This window comes from Pinus tabuliformis, chromosome 5_2, assembly GCF_031772625.1.
Source record: "Pinus tabuliformis cultivar Carrire ecotype Pingquan chromosome 5_2, CPIR1, whole genome shotgun sequence".
NCBI classification, from domain to species: domain Eukaryota; kingdom Viridiplantae; phylum Streptophyta; class Pinopsida; order Pinales; family Pinaceae; genus Pinus; species Pinus tabuliformis.
Genome location: NC_142306.1, coordinates 679,831,732 through 679,850,224, shown reverse-complemented (window position 1 = coordinate 679,850,224; position 18,493 = coordinate 679,831,732). Strand labels below are relative to the sequence as shown.

Here is an 18,493-nt window from a genome sequence, read left to right as displayed (position 1 = left end):
TTCTTACCGGTGAACATTTCTTCGGGAGCCTTAGAACCCAATGCTTGATGAGGGCATCGGTTTTCTATATATACAGTCGTATTTGCAGCTTCGGCCCATAGAAACTTCAGAAGTCTTTGATCATGGAGCATAGCATGGACAACTTCCACAATTGTACGATTCTTCCTTTCCGCCACACCATTCTGTTCAGGAGTATATGTTGTAGTAGTCTCCCTCTTAATGCCAGCCTCTTTGCAAAGTCATGAAACTCATTGGATTCATATTCAGTCCCATTATCAGTCCTTGAGATCTTGATCTTCTTCTCGGTTTGATTCTCGATCAAGGCTTTGAAGTGTTGAAACCAGGAGAACACTTCATCCTTCTTTTTCAAGAAGTATATCCAAGTCTTGCGAGAATAATCATTTGTAAAAGTGAGGTAATATAAATATCCTCCCAAGGAGTTCACAAAAATCATATCGAATATGTCTGAGTGAACCAACTGCAATATATCGGAGGTCTTGCTTTGGCTTGAGGGGAATGGTCCCCTTTTGAGCTTCCCTTCGACACATCTTGGACATACACCTTCTTGCTCTAATCTGAACTCGAGCATCCCAGTCACCATTTTTCTTACATCGAGTAGAGCTTTATAATGAAGGTGCGCAAACCTCCGATGCCATAGTTTGGACTAAAGAGATGTGTCACAAGACATGACATCCAGGGGACTTCCACCAACCTGATATAATGAATCAACTCAAAACCCAAGAGTAAAAGCATCTTTAAAGTTCCTTTTCCATACACGTACCTTGCCATCGTTGAAGGCCACCTTGTAGCCTTTGTCTTCCATTGTCGAAATGGACACCAGGTTCTTTTTGAGATCAGGTACATATAATACATCTTGTAAGTGGATGGTATTACCCTGATTCAATTGAAGAGTGACATTTCCTACGCCTTTCACGGGATATTTTGAATTATCTCCAAGAACAATTTCTAGGTTGGTTTCCTTCTCTATCAGATTATAGAGAGCTTCTTTGTAACCAGTGAAGTGCCTTGAGGCACCACTATCAATAAGCCAATTTCCCAGCAAGTCCGGGGGAGCAATAGTAGATAGAGTTGCTGGTAGATAATATTCATCTTGCTTATTGTTAACAGTGTTAGATTCATACCTGGAATTTCTTGCCTTCTTGAATGGTTGTCCTCTTCCTTGATTTCTGGCACTTCTTTTACCTCTGCCATTTGACCTGCCATTCCTTTGATTGCCTTGAGAGGGATTTTGATCATCGTCCCGGTGTGAGTCCCTTTTATCAGGGCACTCCCTTGCATAGTGACCCGTTTTATTGCAATTGTAACATCGTCCTTTTCTTCCACCCTTTGGTCCAGCCTTTCCTTTGAATTTAGCCCCAGAATTGTTTCTTCTTTTAGTATGAGAAGAAAAGGCAGAGGGATGACCTTTAAGTATGGGCATTTCTTGTTCTTCCATCCTCGTTTCTTCTTGAATGCATCTGGCCATTAATTCCTCAAATCCAGGAATTACGTTATTGTTGTGAAGAGTAGTCCTAAATATATACCATTCAGATGGTAGTCCTCCAAGAGTTGTGAGTGTCATTTCCCTGTCAGGAATTAGTTCCCCAATAGATAGGAGATCGTTCTTGATCTCGGTGATCCTTAAGAAATATGCTTGCATACTCTCATCTTTGCCCTTCTTAATTTCCTTCAGCTTGTTTCTAAGAAACCAGACTTGATTTGCATCATTAACTTTAAATAAACTCACCAGTCTATCACAGATTTCCTTGGAGGTGTTCAGCACGGAAACATAGGCCACCAAGCGCTTGTCAATAGAGTCCCCGATGATCTTCCTTGCTTTGACTTCTCGCTTGGTCCATTTGTTCCTAACAGCAGTGGATGCATTTGATGGAGGCTCAACAATCCCGCCTCTCACATGGTCCAACACTTCCTGCTCTTCTAATGTTAGATTGAGAGACATCTTCCATCTGTGATAGTCAGACTTCTCACGAAGTTTGTCTTCAGCAGGGAAGTGTGTTGAGGACCCCATGATTTCTTTTTAAGATAGCCTTTCCAACCTTCTCTTCGGTGATTGCTCTTGCTTGGGCTTTGTCTTCACCTCAGCTCTGATACCATGTTAAATTATGGTATGTTCTATGCTTAGAGCAGTTTACTTATTTTTCTTCTTACTAGCCACAGATTAGCAATCACATATACATTAAGTAAAGTGCAGATAGAACATTAAATGATCAACAAAAAACAAGCCAAGACAAGAGACACAAGATGTGGCGGCTAGCCAGGGACAAACCCCAATGCGGGGAAACCCTTTGATTAAATCTTTTTTTATCTTCAATAGTTCAAAAGAGAAAAATAGTACAAAATCTAAATTCTGTAATTTTATATTAGCAGCAGCAAACCCTAGATCAGCAAAGTCAAACTTGGTCAAACTCGTTGAAATTGACCTCTAAAATACTTGGTCAATTTCCGGTCAACTTGTCCTCGAACAACCTACAGAAACAGCCCTTGAACAACCCCAAAAGTTCAATCAATTTGCAGATTTTGAAGTCAACTTGCAGCCCTAAACTAGGGCAGTCAACACCGGTCAACCCAGAGGTTGAATCACCTCGATTTTCGTGCCAAAAATTGTGGCCTGCCTAGGAGAGGCAACCACACCCAATCCGCACTTTCGGAAGGTCAACGCTTGGTCAACGTTGGTCAAAGAGATGACCTGTTGCCTTAGCATCCTTCTTTCTGCGTCTTCCTTGCCCTAGGACGTCTTCCTTTCAGCCAAACGTGTGAGAGAGAGAGAGGCTCCTTTTATGCATAGGAGAGAGAGAGAAAATGAGTGAATTGAATTTTCCAAATGAGGAGAATGCTCCTTGTATTTATATGCAAACGTTGAGGTTGAATAGACATGACTGTTGGGCTTCTGACCTTGCATAAGTTCGCTAGCCGACCTTGACAATTTGTCCATAATCAAAATAAATTCATATCTCCATAAATACTTATCAGAATCGAATGATCTTTAGATCAATCCTACACCTCCCGATGAAAGGAATCTAAGAAAACTATCAGAAGCCATAAATAAGGTGATCCACATGGAGTTTGGCCCTAGTTGCCAATTTTAACACATACCTAACTGATGATCTATGAGGTATTGAAGGCTTGAACCCAAGCATGCATGGTGAAAGCGTTGCAAGCTAATGCACCTCTACATTCTAAGAGTGTTTTCAGAGCCAAAGTTTAATGGGAACTATTACATAGCCACGCAGTCCCAGCAATCCTGGCATTAACCCTTACACATGTCACGAGTTGCGAATATGAGCATCCTAACAACAAGATCGCAGGCAAAGAGAGTAGGTGTTATGTACAATCCATAGGTCACGAGTTTGAGTTCTTTTCTTCGAAATGGTGGCTTGTTTGACATGTGAGAGTGAGTAATGCCAGAAGATGAAAAGGATAGTTTAAAAGAGGAATGTCAGTGATCCTCCATTGACACAACAAATTAGGGACATTTCTACAAAAGCAGAGGCAAGTTGGATGGGAAAACTAGTCACAAAACTAACTGACAAGGATGGCAGAACTAAACAAAGGGGAGCCCCCTATAATACTTCAAATGTAACATTTTTGCAATGTCATTTAAAATCTAGTTTAGTGACCAATAAATGAAACATTGGAGATCTTATCGGAAAGAAACCCAATATAAAGTGAAGTAACCAAAGGTTAAAAAACTAAACACCAAATTCAAGACCAACAAAACTATTGCAGCTTTTGTAAGGTCAAACATCAAATTTCACTTGCCCAATTTCGGAACCACAGCAGATAACCTTACAACTATATATACATCATATGTAATGCAATTTTGAAGCAATGCTAGGATAATTCTAGAACCAGTCTGATGTCTCTACAATTTCAAACTCTCCGTGGGCCAGGCAAAATCACGAAATTGTATTGTGTGACTTCCTCTCTCTCTCCAACCGATTTTTTGTTTTCGGACAAGATGGTTTCAAACATCTTTGTGCAGCAAGCCCCTCCCCAGTCTGAGGCAACTGATAACGCACTGAGGCAATTGATAATGCACTGTAGCCAGCTGACAACACTCGAAATATCTCCTTTGGAAGCCACGGGCAGGGGTGTATATTCAGCCAAATTTGCCAGAGGTGACAATGAACTGTAGTTAGCTTACAGCACTCTCACAAGATCTCTTTTGCTAAGAAGCCACGGGCAGCAGATGTATATTTGACCAAATTCGCCTAGGATGCACAAAACAGCTCACAAGCACAGAGACATGTTTTGGAGGATGGGGAATTTGACTCTTTGTGGGAAATATCACCATCCCCACTGAAAAGCCCAACCAAGACCCGTTGACCTCCACAATTGAGTTTCAGTTGCTTTACAATTAGTTTCAACCTCTCTCACTCATAAAACTAAACCAGCAACCACTCTCATTAGTTCTCTTCACATATCAAAAAGCAACATGCACATGCTTCCTTGGCCCTTTTTAAACAGTAGCAGACAAAAAAGGCGCATAAACAAACTCTGCGAAAATCGAATCCGAGAGGAGCTATGCCGAACAAGGAAAAACCCTAAACAGCAATATGCAGGGGACTCCGTGAGAATAGAACTCGTGGCCCCGAGAATGCGGATGCAAGAATATAAGTTCAACAGGAAGAAAGTGTCACTGACTGACCTTCTTGATGGTAGCAGCAGTCGAGCTTTTGACAGGTGTTCTGTCCCCGTTCTCCAGGGATTCCTCCTCTTCTTCATCATCTTCTTCATCGTCCTCTTCGTCATCGTCATCGTCCTCCTCGTCGTCTTCATCTTCATCGTCATCGGTCTCATCTTCCTCGCTGTCATCGTCATCTTCATCTTCGTCCTCGTCTTCATCCTCGTCTTCATCTTCGTCTTCTTCTTCATCTTCTTCGTCGTCGGACAGGACTTTTGACGCCCTTTTGAAGGGAGAGTCGATCTTTTGATCTGCAAAGATTTCGGGATCGTGCACCAGAATGGCCGTCAACCCATTTGGCAAATGAAGAATTCGATATTGACGCTTATCGTTGGGCGCCTTGACGACTGTGTCAGTGCTGGCGACGGCCATTGTTAGTGAGGCTCCGACGATCCTTCCCTCCCTCTGAAACGAAGACGACGAAAGCAAACAATTGACTGTCAATATGATTGAATAACCTCCTCGGTTCCGCCTCTTGTACGCGCAACCAATTATAGCGCTCGACCTAAACATTTTATATACTTTGGCAACCCCATCTGAACGTTTTATTTACTATCGCAACCCCGTTTTACTCCATCTAACCTTTTAGTGCGGCTTTCATTTTAAAAGTAGGGGGGTTGAAGGTTGCATATTTTTTTTATTTTTGGCCTCACTTAAACTTCCAACGTTTTGCACTTTTACCATTTTATTTGTTATCTCAACCCCATCTAACCTTTAGGTGTGACTTTCATATCCATGGAGGAGGGGCCTAGTTTACGGCCCATAGCTCAAGGGATGGACTTGATTGTCTTCCTAGAGACACACGAGCATGAACGCTGCAAGGTTATGAATTTTGAAGGCTACACGAAAATGTTAGTATTCACTGAGGGCTACCATCATAAGTGTAATCGCTAATTAGCCCTGACATGTCAATGTAAACGACATCTTCATGCTACAATTACAATCAAGATATTCACACTACAAGTTATTCAATTCAACCGGAAAGGAACTAAGGTAAATGAAGTTCTTAATGACAATCTCGGTCAGGCTTAACCTCATCAAAGCACTAACTCGGATTTCGTGTACATATCATCAATCTATCCATGCATACGTTCAACATCAATGCATAACACAAAAGAGAGAAGCATGAACAATTCAGATATAAAAAAACCATAATTAAATAACCAAATTATGTACATAAATTCCTTCTTGACCAAAATCCACAGTTTTGGCATTCCTCTAGCTTTGACTATTCTCTATCTCATCCCTTTGGCTTCATTACACATTTTCTTGGTCACAATTACAATAATAAACAACAATAGTTTTGGAACAAAGAAGCTTTTCTTGAAAGCCTAAAACCACTCCATGATTTTTCTAATTCTACCATAATTTATTTCCTAAATCTCTCCTCAAAAGGAATATTCTCACCCTAAAATCTTATCTACTATGTTTTATCTCTATCCATAGTTGTTTTAGAAATTGAGATTATTTTCAATAAGGAAATAAAATTCCTTTTCCATGTTGAAACCTGCTTTGTCTCAAAAAAACTTGATGACTTGGAAGCTCTAATGCTCCTGCATCATACTCCCGTGATAGAAAAATTTCATGGTCTCCTGACCATGAGTTGTTGTTGTTGATGTCCTCCTGGATCCCATACATAGTTCTGTTGTTGATCATTGGCTTCGTCATGTTGTTGTATTGTTGTTGCATCATCTTGAATTCCACTATAATTTTTCTTTTGCCTTCCTTGCGACAAACCAGTGGTTTTCACCGTGGTGATACCCACTATTTCAAATGAAAATCTTCTAGGCATAATTTCAACCTTATTCCACGCTTGTAAAGTTGCTCTCTGAACTCTTTGGCTCACTTCAATCTGTTGATTGAGCTCTCTCTCCATGCTACCAACAAACTCTTCCTCCTTTAACTTTGTTGCATCTTCATTCACAACAACTTTTGCATGCAATCAGTGTGAAGACTAAAATTTGTCCCTGCCTTTGGCTCATAATTCCCTATGAGCATCCCATTCAAATATCTCTCCTCTTCTCTGCTGAGAACAAAATTTGAACTATGTTCTCCTCTATCTTCATCTTTTTTCATGACAGTTTCAAAAGATTGTCCATCGTCTGTAATAACACCTGCAACCATAAACAAATCATCAAAAAAAACATAAGGCTTTGTAGCCTCATTTGATGTCTCAAACATCAAATCTCCATCAACCTCGTCACCATCCTCTTCAAGGATTTCTCCTTGCTTAGGTTCACCTTTATGAACTGCCTCCTCACACTCAGTAGCTTTGAGTTCTTTCTTCAACCTACATTTCATATTCGGCCTCTACTTCTTGGCCCATAATCTTTCAATAGCCCACTTAACCCTTTCCCTCAAGTTCCACCCATACTTTTAGTTCTCCTCGTTATGCTATAATAACTTTGTAACCACATTCAATTGTGCTTTTATCTCAACGATTTCCCTCTCATATCTTCATCACTCATTTTTCGTATGCCAACTGCTTTGGCATCTCTATGGCTTCCCTCTGAATTCTTCAAATTACTATCTGTAGTCATCTTCATCTCCTCCTCTTCCTATGTGAGCTTTCCATTGCCCATTACGAGCTGCAAATAACCTTTACAGTAACATGTCTCCTTCCTGCTACACACACCTCACCAAGCTATCTCCTTTAAGCTTGGATTATTGGCCTTTCTTGGCCCCTTACTCTGGAACCCCTTTTGAGCCCTCCTTGCTCTTCAAGTTTCTACATTGTTCTTCCTCCATCATAGTTGCGTATCTGCCAAAATTCTCATATCATTATTGATACCAACTCTTTCCTTACTACTATCTGCAAACACATTTGAGCAAATTCTCCTACTCTGATGCCACTTTGATGCAGAAAAAATTCACATTTCCTGCAAGTGCCACTATAACACTAAATTCCAACCTCGTCTATCAAAAGTTGTCATTCTAGGTCCTCCTTTTCATATAACCATATATATCATACCTGCTAATGTAGGTTCCTATTAAACCAAAAAGTGCTAGTATCTATAGTAGGCCAATATTTATTCAACATAAATAGAAATAAATATTTTTTGCACTCCCTCTCAAATGAACTCTCCCACATACGCGGTATTTCCCCTATCTTCTACCTTTTTGCATGCAAAGAATCGCATGCACCTCTATGTCATTTGTTACACCGTCAAGATTTTGGAAATAGGAGCCATAATTGTATTTTATACAATAATTGATTTAAAGTGTTAATCTTTTGATCGTTACACTCTAGTTTTTCTTTTATGCTTCAATGTCGTAGTATTTTAAACCAAGTCCAAGCACCATCATATCTATGATCGCTAATTAGCCCCAGCATATCACTATAATCAATATCGTCATGCTACAACTACAATCAAGATATTCAATTCAACCCGAAAGGAACTAAGGTAAATGAAATTCCCAATGACAATCCCAGTCGGGCTTAACCTCGTCAAAGAACTATATTGGATTTCATGTACATATCTTCAATTTATTCATGCATACTTTCAACATCGACGCATAACACAAGAGAGAGAAGCATGAGCAATTTAGATAATAACAAAAAACCATCAGTTTTGGCATTCCTCTAGCTTTAACTATTCTCTATCGCATCTTTTCGACTTCATTATACATTTTTTTGGCCACACTCATTTTTTTGCCCATAGGATGACAATAATAAACAACAATAGTTTTGGAACAAAGAAGCTTTTCTTGAAAGCCTAAAATCACTCCATGATTTTTCTAAATCTACCATAATTTATTTCCTAAATCTCCCATGCCTCAAAAGGAAGATTCTCACCCTCAAATCTTATCTACTATGTTTTATCTCTATCCATAATTGTTTTAGAAATTGAAATTATTTACAAAAAGGAAATAAAGTTCCTTTTCCATGTTGAAACCGGCTTTGTCTCAGAAAAAAATTGATGGCTTGGAAGTTGATGACTTGGATGCTCTAATGCTCCTGCGTCAAGGAGACAACTCCAAATGCCTATAAGAGGAAGGGAGCCAAAAGTGGGAAAGAGTATCTCAAGATGAAAATGGAGCTATTTTTGGGAGTTTGCAGCTTGATGATCTGATTATATGAAGCAATTTGGCCAAGCATGAGGAACTTTACGTGTCACATCTACAATGGTCAAAGTGTGGTGGATTATGTTATAAGCTCAAAGAAATTCATGACAAGTTTCATAGACATAGAGGTGAAGGATTGTCCCATAGAAATGAAATCAAATCACAATCCAATACATGTAAAAATCAGCATACAAAAAGATAATCAACACCAAGAGGAGATGCAACAAAATGAAAAGAAAGAAGTTACTCAATGTATAAATCTTTTGACGCTTGAAAACCAAGAAACCTTTCGAACAACCCTCGAAAAATAGTTGCACAAAGTGTGAACCAATGAGATGGTCAATTCAAATGAGAAAACTATAGATACCATCATGTTGACCTCTACTATCCTCGAGGCTCTCAATTGTTGCAAAAGGTCTAGGCCTAAAAGAAGCAACAAAAATAACTTTCCAACAAACCCATGGTATGATGAGGACTATAAGGTGGCAAAGAAAAGGGCGAAAATATGGGATAATCATAGGGAATATGCAAAGCTAGTTAGACTGGAAAATAAAAAAAAATAAAGAAGTTTATATGTAAACAAGAAGAAAGGAGTTGATTGCACTTGGGATGCACAATCCAAGAGACTCTTGGAAAGAATTGTAGCAAAAGACATTAGTAAAGAGAACAATATCAAAGATATTGAATGGTTAGAGTATGCAAAGCAGTTATATGAGAGAGGGCCAAATAAAAACAAGCTTTCGATAATCAATTTAAGAACTAAACTTTTCTCTTCGAAAGACATTAAAGATGTGATAAAGAAGCTTGCAATGGGCAAAGCTCGAGAATGGATAGTCTACGAGCAGAATAATTGAAATGGGGCTTGGATACCCTCACACCCCTCACATTAAAACAATATTCAATCGGATCATTCAAAATGGGTTTCCGACAAATTGGACAACTAGTGTTGTCATCCCTCCACTCAAAAGTGGCGATATCAACAATCCTTCAAATTACTGCACTATAATGATCAATCCTCTTTTTGGTAAAGTTTTTGGGAGCATGATAGAAAAGCGGATCAATGTTTGCACTGAAAAGGAGGGAAAGAGGTGAAAGGGCAAGCAGTGTTCAGGCCAAAGCATTCTACCATCAACCATTGCATTAAACTTAGACACTTGATAGTGTTATGCTCTTAGCCTGCAAGACGATACCAGAATACCTAATATGCGAAGAAATATACCCAGAACATAGAACAATGAGAAATAACAACAAGTATCTTATTATTCAGAAAGCAATGTTCACTTGCCTCTTCGAGGGGGCAACCTCCAATAGAGCTGAACTCAATTACAAAATAAGACACGATGCTCCTCGAGGGGAGTCTCTATCCTTTATATAGGATTCATATATGCAATACCATGGGGCAATACCATGGTTCTTATTAATACCATCTATCTAATACCATGGCCCATTTGCAACTAACTGTGGTCCCTTCATTAAATGCGGGTTAACCACTTACAATTATTAATATTGGCTTTATTGACTCTTTACTTGACTATAACTATGACTCGATCCTATTACATAAATAAGGGGGTTAGGGTTGGACCTTAGCATGCCCTCCCCCATAAGAATAGCCTTGTCCTCAAGGTTGAAACTGCGGAAACTGCTAAAGGATAATAACTGGTTCCCAGGTTGCATCTTCCGAAGAGGTGTCTCTCCACTCGACGAGGACTTCCTTGATCGTGCGGCCACGCAGGTGTCGTTCTCGTGTGTCAAGAACCTATTCAGGTTGGAGCCAGATTGACCCTTCTTCATCCACTTCAAGTAGACTGGTTTGAATTCTGCAATGGTTCCCAATCACTTTCTTGAGGCATGAGACATGGAAGACTGGATGGATTTTTGCAATGGGTGGCAAAGCTAGCTTGTAGGCGACTTCTCCAATGTGTTGAAGTACTTGATACAGTCCGTAGAATTTTGGAGATAATTTCTGACAACCCTTGTCTTTGAGTGATGTTTGCTTATATGGTTGTAGCCTCAAAAATACCTGATCCCCTTCTTGAAATTGGCGTTTTGAGCGATGTTGATCTGCCTGTTGCTTCATGCAGTTTTGGGCTTGATGAAGATTCTCTCTAAGGTGGGCCAGCATGGTTGTGTGGTTCTATAGGAGTTGATCCACTGCTTGTACCTTCGAGCATCCCTTGATATAAGAAGTAGGAGAAGGAGGGAGTTGACCATAAACTGCTTCATATGGAGTCATTTTGGTGGTGGCATGATAGTTGGTGTTATACCACCATTCGACTAGAGGTAACCACTGTACCCAGAGATGTTGCTTTTCCGAAGTGAAACACCTAAGGTAGGTCTCCATAAATTTGTTGACTGCTTCAGTTTGACCATCAGTTTGTGGATGATAGGAAGTACTAAGTTGTAGTTGGGTACCTTGTAGCCGGAAGAGTTCCTGCCAAAAGTTACTGGTGAAGATCGGGTCACGATCAGACACAATGGAAGTGGGCATGCCATGCAATTTGAAGATCTGATCCATGAAAGATTGAGCGATCAAAGTCGGTGTAAAAGGGTGAGGTAGGACGCAAAAATGAGCATACTTAGAAAGCCTGTCCACAACCACCATGATGACTGACTTGTTTCCTGACTTTGGAAGACCCATAATGAAATCCATAGAAACCTTTGTCCAGATTGAGGCTGGGATGGGCAATGGTTATAATGTACTTGGGGATTTGACTGTTTCTCCTTTGTGGCATTGACAGACGTCGCATTCAGCTACAAAAGTAAGAATGTCCTTTTTCATGCCTGTCCAAAAAAATGATCTTCGAGTGCGAGCATACGTCTTCTGAAAGCCTGAATGTCCTGAAGTGGGAGATGAGTGCAACTCTACCAAAATGCAGCTTTTGAGGGTGGATGTTGGTGATATTATGACTCTGTCCTTGTAGCGAAGAATCTCATCCTGCCATGAGTAGCCTACTGTGGAATTTGGATCTGCCTGCAATTGATTAATGAGTTGGGAGAGCCAGGGATGTGAAAACCATTCCTCTTCAATCCATTCTGGAATGGGAAGGGAAATTGCGAGCAAGGTACTTTCCTCCTCAAATTGGCGGGATAACACATCTGCTACAATAATTTCGCGCCCTTTCTTGTAAATTATCTCATAATCATATCCTAGCATTTTGGCGAGCCATTTATTTTGTTGTGGCGAGGATAGGTGTTGCTCCAAAAAATATTTAAGGCTTTGATGGTCTGTGCGGATTTGGAAACGTCGCCCCAATAAGTATGGTTGCCAGGTATCTACTACATGTAAGATGGCCATCATCTCCTTCTCATAGGTAGAATGTCCCAGATTCTTCCCACCAGGGGTTAAATTTGACGGGTGACCCTACCCGTCAAGGAATTTTTTTATGACGTTTTTATTTTTAAACTGCCCATCATATGACTTTTAAAATTTATTTGTACAAGTTTCATCTAATTTCAAATTGTACTCATAATTGTTCAAATTTTCTATTCTTTGTTGTACCATTTGGCTCAAGTCTCATTGCTACACTTTGTTTTGAGACCTGCTAATCAAATTTTTCTGCAAATTTTCCAGATTGTTCAAATGTTCTGAGTTTTTTTGTTTAAAATGGAAATAGTGATAAAATAGATGGGAAATATATATAGAAACAACAAAAAATAATATGATGAAGTGAAAAATATATATTCATAATTACTTTCACATGAAAATAATGAATGTTAATATTGTTGCAACAAATTTGACAAAAATAATTCACTCACTCAAAAGAAGAAAAAATAGCTTTTGTTTGTAAATTTGAAGAATAGAAGATCTTTTTTTCCAAAAGGGCAAAAATTAGCAGAAAGGTGAACAACATTTAAATTTTTCCAGTTTTTGATGGTAAATTTAAAAAAAATATTAGCTAATCTTTATGGAAAAATGGAAGAAAATGACCAAAATGGCGAATATATCTAATACAATTCCATAGTAAATTAAGGATTTGATAGTAAATTAGAAACATATTAAACAAACTTTGGGGAAAAATTGGAAAAAAATAGCTAAACGGTAAATATTGGTTCTTAAATTGTTAGCTGGCTATATCAAAAGTCAGTAAAACAATCAGATACTAAATTAGAAGAATATTAGCCATTTTTTCAAGAGAAGTGAATATGACTGCCAAATTTTTTCATGGCTTGAAAGATCAAAAGTTGAGGGCAGATGTTCTGAAAAGCGGAACAGGATTTCAGCAGCTCACAGACTCTGGACGCATAATCTATTTTAAGCTTTAGCTTTCAAGTTGTAAGTATTAGATGGAATGGAAGATGCCAAAGGCACCCTACATTGAACAGTCTTCATCACTACTGTGCCACTTACCTTCTTTAAACTATGAATGTAACTCTAGATGTGGCGTGGCCCACACATCAGCCTAAACAAATGGCAATATCTCCGAATATGTATGTCTATATTTGAATATAATAAAAATACACTGCCATTTTTTCGTGCTAAAAAAAAAACAACAACAACAACAACTATGAATGTAACTCAACTTTGTCTGCCGAGTCCATTAATTCCATCAAACTTATCATATCTTTTAGATTTTAACCAGAATCAGAACATATATACGTCATTGTGACTTTGGACGCTGGCGTCCTCAGGCAACCAATTGGCTCACGGACTTTTCCTTTTGTCATGTTTTTCATACTTTTCCTTTTATCATGAAATGGGCAGTACTGGTTTACTAGTAGAAAATGTTTTGCATAGTCTTCAAGTTTAATTCTGTAATATAAATTGAAATTTGTCGTCCACAAATCAGTCTAGGTTTAAAATAATGTTTACCACTTCATATCAATTTATGTGTTTTACTTGTGCACGCATAAAAGATGGACTCAAACTACCAGTAACGTCCAGAACTTTCTCAGTTAAAAACAAACAGCATCCCAACAACTCCAACCAATGGAGGCATTTCTGTTTTGAAAATCAGAGGAAGTATCTAGTCATACTCCAACGATTGAGTAATTAGATTGTAAATTATAACAAACCTAGCTTCTAGTTTAAGGCGGCTGTAGATTTGAAGATTTGAAGTTGAATCTTTGCAACATGCAATCCACACGGCAAACGAAAAAGGAGTAAATGAATGTTTCTAGTCATATTGTATGAATAGGACGTAAATGTCTGTCATATGGTGGTCACTTCTACAATGGCAACGGTTTGTTATTATACCCAGAATTCTATAGAAAGAGCCGTAGCAAACTTACAATACATAGCCAAGTATACACAACAACATCCGAATGTATGTTTAATGAATATACAGCCAAGCTGAAGTGTGTATATATATAAATAAATTGGGTATAGCTGATTATGGTTTGGGATCTAACCTGATAGCTTTTTGCACAATGAGATCATCAGGATTCAGGGGGATTGAAGAAGGCATTTATCCGGTGTCATCCTCCTGCTACTCTGACTGAAACCCATGATTGTGGATATGTTGGTTTTGATATCCCTCTCAAATGTCTATTTGACCCATTTACACCAATTCTCTGCACAAACTCGGCTGAATTCGAAGTTCCAACAGGTTTTTCTTATGCCCTGCTCTTGAATCCTCACCAAAGTCACCGACTTGCAAAAATCACCATAAATTAGGTAGCTGCAGTGGGTAGCTGGGAATTAATTACCGTTAGTACCATAGCATTTACGATTTTACCTGTTGAAAATTAAGAACTGATATAATATCAATGATATTTATAAATATGACTTAGAAACTAATAAGGCCCTGATCTTTATTTCTGTTGCGCGGCGCATGTGTATGCAATTCAGTGAATAAAATATCCGACTTTATGCTAACATGTATATACATAATGTGTATATGTTGTAGCCTACCTCAAGTTCCTCAGCTACTTTCATCCTATAATCTTTACGTTTTAACTCACTTGGTGTTTGGCTGTGAAAATGTATCAATGCGGACGAGTTGTCAAATTTGTCTTATATTTTTGTTGATGGTTAGAATTCCATGTCACAGCGATAGGGAAATTGATCTTTTTGATTTCAATTAAAAAAAGAAAATTAATACTAATATCAAATTTGGAATGGTAATAAAAATATTAAGGACACTAATCAAATTTATAAAACTTTTAATCTTTTTGGTAACAAACTACCAAAGCATGACAAATTGACAAACATATACACAATGTGTATATTCCTATTCCACAAATAAGTGTTGCGGTAGCGTTCCATTTGGGCATCCTCCATGCGTAGGAGTCGCATTCATATTAAAAAGCCATTCCCAACATGCGTATCACTGCATATATCCGACCTCAGGCGGGTCGTGCGTGTGAGGTATGCATATATACACAATTTGATATTAAAGCGGTCAATGCAGACAGTCGGTTACACGGGTAACAGGTTACGGGTGCCAGGTGGATTATACCTATTATATATATATATAGAAAAAAATTAAAACTTTTAATTTTCAAACATGCCCGTCATATTGACGTTCTTAAAAATTAATAGCAAGTTACACCTGACGTGGAGATTTGAAACTAGAACGTATTTTACGTGTAAAAAACCCAAATACGGGCATACGGGCGTCAAATTTAACCCCTGCTTCCCACTTAGTTGCTGGCTCGTGAAGGCCAAGGGTCGAACTTCTTGCATTAAGACCGCCCCAATACTCGTACCAAAAGCATCACATTCAATCACAAAAGATTTGGTGAAGTCAGGGAGTGCTAAGACTGGAGTGGAACACATGGCATTTTTGAGAGCTATAAAGGCTTGTTGTGCTTCATCATTCTAGAGGAATGAATTTTTCTTGAGGAGTTGAGTGAGGGGCCTAGCAATGTGACCATAATTACAAACAAATTTGCAATAGTAGCCTATGAAACCCAAAAATCCTCTCAAGTTCTTCAAGGTCTTTGGTTGAGGCCAATCCTGCATTGCCTAGATCTTTTTTGGGTCCACCCTGACACCTTCACGCCCCACAATGTGGCCCAAATACTCAACTTCTTCCATGGCAAAAGAGCACTTGGACATCTTGACAAATAATTTATGCTTGCAGAGCAGTTGCAAGAGCAGATCTCCATGCTGAAGATGTGTGGCCTAGGTGCAACTGTAGATGAGGATGTCATCAAAGAAAACAAGGACAAATTTTCTGAGATATAGTTTGAGCAGGTGGTTCATAAGGCTCTAAAAAGTGGATGTGGCATTACAAAGACCAAATGGCATGACCAGGAACTCATAAAGGCCTTCTTGAGTTCAGAAAGCAGTCTTTGGAATGTCTACTTCTTTCATGCGGATTTGGTGATAGCCCGAGCGAAGGTCGAGTTTAGTAAAGAATTGAGCCCCATTTAGTTCATCCAGCAAATCATCGACAACCAGGATGGGAAATTTATCTTTGACCGTCAACTTATTGAGGGCCCTGAAGTCTAGACACATATGCCATTCCCCATCTTTCTTGAGCACCATGACCATTGGCGATGAATAAGGACTAATGCTGGGACGAATGACACCTGCTTCCAAGAGTTCCTTGATGATTTTTTCAATTTCATTCTTTTGGGCGAACAGATATCTATATGGGCGCACATTTGGTGGTTGGGCCCCTGGGACCAAAGTAATGCTATGATCATGTTCCCCTCTCGAGGGTGGAAGCTCATGAGGCTTGTCAAAGACTGGCAGATGGTTGTTTAAGATCTGTTGCATCTCAGGATGAATATGAAGAGAATTGGGTTCGAAGGCCTAGATGGCATTAAATTGGGCTATAACTCCATGGTGGCCCTTTTTTAACAATTTTTCATCCGATGTGAGCTGATGATAGAGGGAGCTCCCACCTGGAGTCCATACAACTCCTGGAAATCCATTGTGATTGGGCCAAGTGTGCGAAGCCATTCAGCACCTAGGACAATGTCGCACCCTCCCATGTGTATGGCAAACATGTGGGTCTTTAACTGATAATCCCCCATTTGAAGTTTGACATTTTCACAACGGCCTTCACATTTCATTGTCCCCCCATCAACAATTTGGACCTGGAAGTTAGAAACTACTCGGACAAAACAATGCACTGCTTCCGCGACTCTTTGATGGATAAAGTTATGTGTACTGCCACTATCAATCAAGACTACTACTGGGCGATGCTTAATAAAACCTCTGATTTTGAGAGTTTGGGGAGAAGAAATCCCTGCCAAAGCATGCAGCGAGATAACTAGTTCTTCAGGTACATTGTCCTGTTGGTTGTCCTCTTCTTCCTCCTCTAGTTCCTCAAGTGGTGGGGCTTCCTCCAATGAACTGTGATCAGTAGCATCAATTTGAAATAATTTGGGCTCCTTGCATTTATGCCCGGGGGAGTATTTCTCATCACAGTAGTAACACAGTCCTTGCTTTCTTCTTTCCACCATTTCTGTTGGTGACACCTTTTGAACCTTGAGTGTTTGGGTAGTGCTTTGAGCCTGGGTGGGGTGACCCTTGGCTATGAAATTTGGGCGATTGGATTGGGCTGCTAACACACATTCTACTTCATGAGCTATCCTGCAAGCATGCAGCCATGAGATAAGGTGTTGCAGTTGGACGTGGGCTTGTATGGCTTCTTTGAGACCACTGACAAAACATTCCATGTAGAACTCATCGTGTAGACCTCCTGTGCGGAAAGATAAGGCTTCAAAGGCTGTAATATATTCGTTCACTGTTCCTGTCTGTCGAAGCTTAGTGAGACGACCCAAAAAATTAGATTCATGGTCAAAGCGATCTGTAAGAGCTTTTTTGAATGTCTGCCAAGTCAAGGGTCTTCCATAGCAATGTTGATGCCATTGCCATCTTTCATTGTCCAAGTACATGCTACCCACACTAAGCTAAGTCGCATCATCCATGATGTAATTCAGTGTGAAATATTGCTCCATTTGTGCTATCCATGTGGCTGGGTGAGAGCCATCAAATTTATACATGTCCAGCTTGGGTGGTCACGGTTGGGATTGTTATTGGGTGCCAAAGATGTGAAGAGACTGGCTAGACTCGCCCTCAATGTTTTCATTGCCAATATATGCCTCCGCGCGTTCCTCCACCTTGCCCTTTGAGAGTGTTTCATTTAAGTTCTTCAGCTGCAACAGTACATCTTTCAATGCTGATTCAAGGTTGTCAATCCTCTCATTGGCCATAGCTTGAGCTCTATTTTGTATCATGCACCGATCCGATGTACTTGAAATTTGGGACCGCTTGAAATTTTTGGCACTAACAATTGAATGGTACCACCTTGCTCAGCTCATCAACCTGATTCTTATTTTTACTCCTTGCTTAGGAATACCGCAGTAGCCGAATCCTAGAAAATTCAATGTTGCCCAAAGTCCTGCGAAAATCACGCCCAGGTATAGGAACCCACACAATTAGTGAGATCTGAATGGCGGATCTGATTGTTGCGACGACTATAGAGCCCAAACTGCTAGATTTGGATGGCAGATCTGATGGATCTGATAGATTTGAATGGTTGATCTGATAGATCTAAATGGCGGAACTAATTGCTACTGCTGCGACAAAACCCCACCTGCGAGATCTGATTTGGCAAAGATGATGCGTGATATAGAGATAGAGAAGGGAACTATGGTCTTTAGGAGTGTCAGGTGCTACAGATCGCAATATACATAAGGGTTTGACAGTAGCACTCGGCCCAATCTTTCAGGGCACTAACCAAGGAGGATCAATCGTACCCTTAGCCGTACAACTTGACTACCCTATCGTACGTGTGAGTAATCTCCCCGAGTGTTGTTCTCAGT

The 18,493-nt window shown here is 39.6% G+C and overlaps 1 protein-coding gene across 3 annotated transcripts in view; it reads right to left on the bottom strand.

Annotated features, from left to right (window-relative positions):
- The window catches only part of LOC149160944 (nardilysin-like), a 413,290-nt gene extending 408,072 nt beyond the window's left edge, over window positions 1-5,218 (bottom strand). For 2 of the 3 annotated variants that reach the window (XR_016261820.1, XM_089436840.1), the window contains exon 1: window positions 4,670-5,218. Coding sequence is in view for 2 of the 3 variants with exons in the window: in XM_089436840.1 (XP_089292966.1) it covers window positions 4,670-5,218 (549 nt within the window). In the remaining variant the exon portion in view is untranslated. The remainder of the gene's footprint in view (window positions 1-4,669) is intronic. The other variant, XM_089436839.1, reaches the window with a different exon arrangement.
- Between the last annotated feature and the right edge of the window lie 13,275 nt (window positions 5,219-18,493).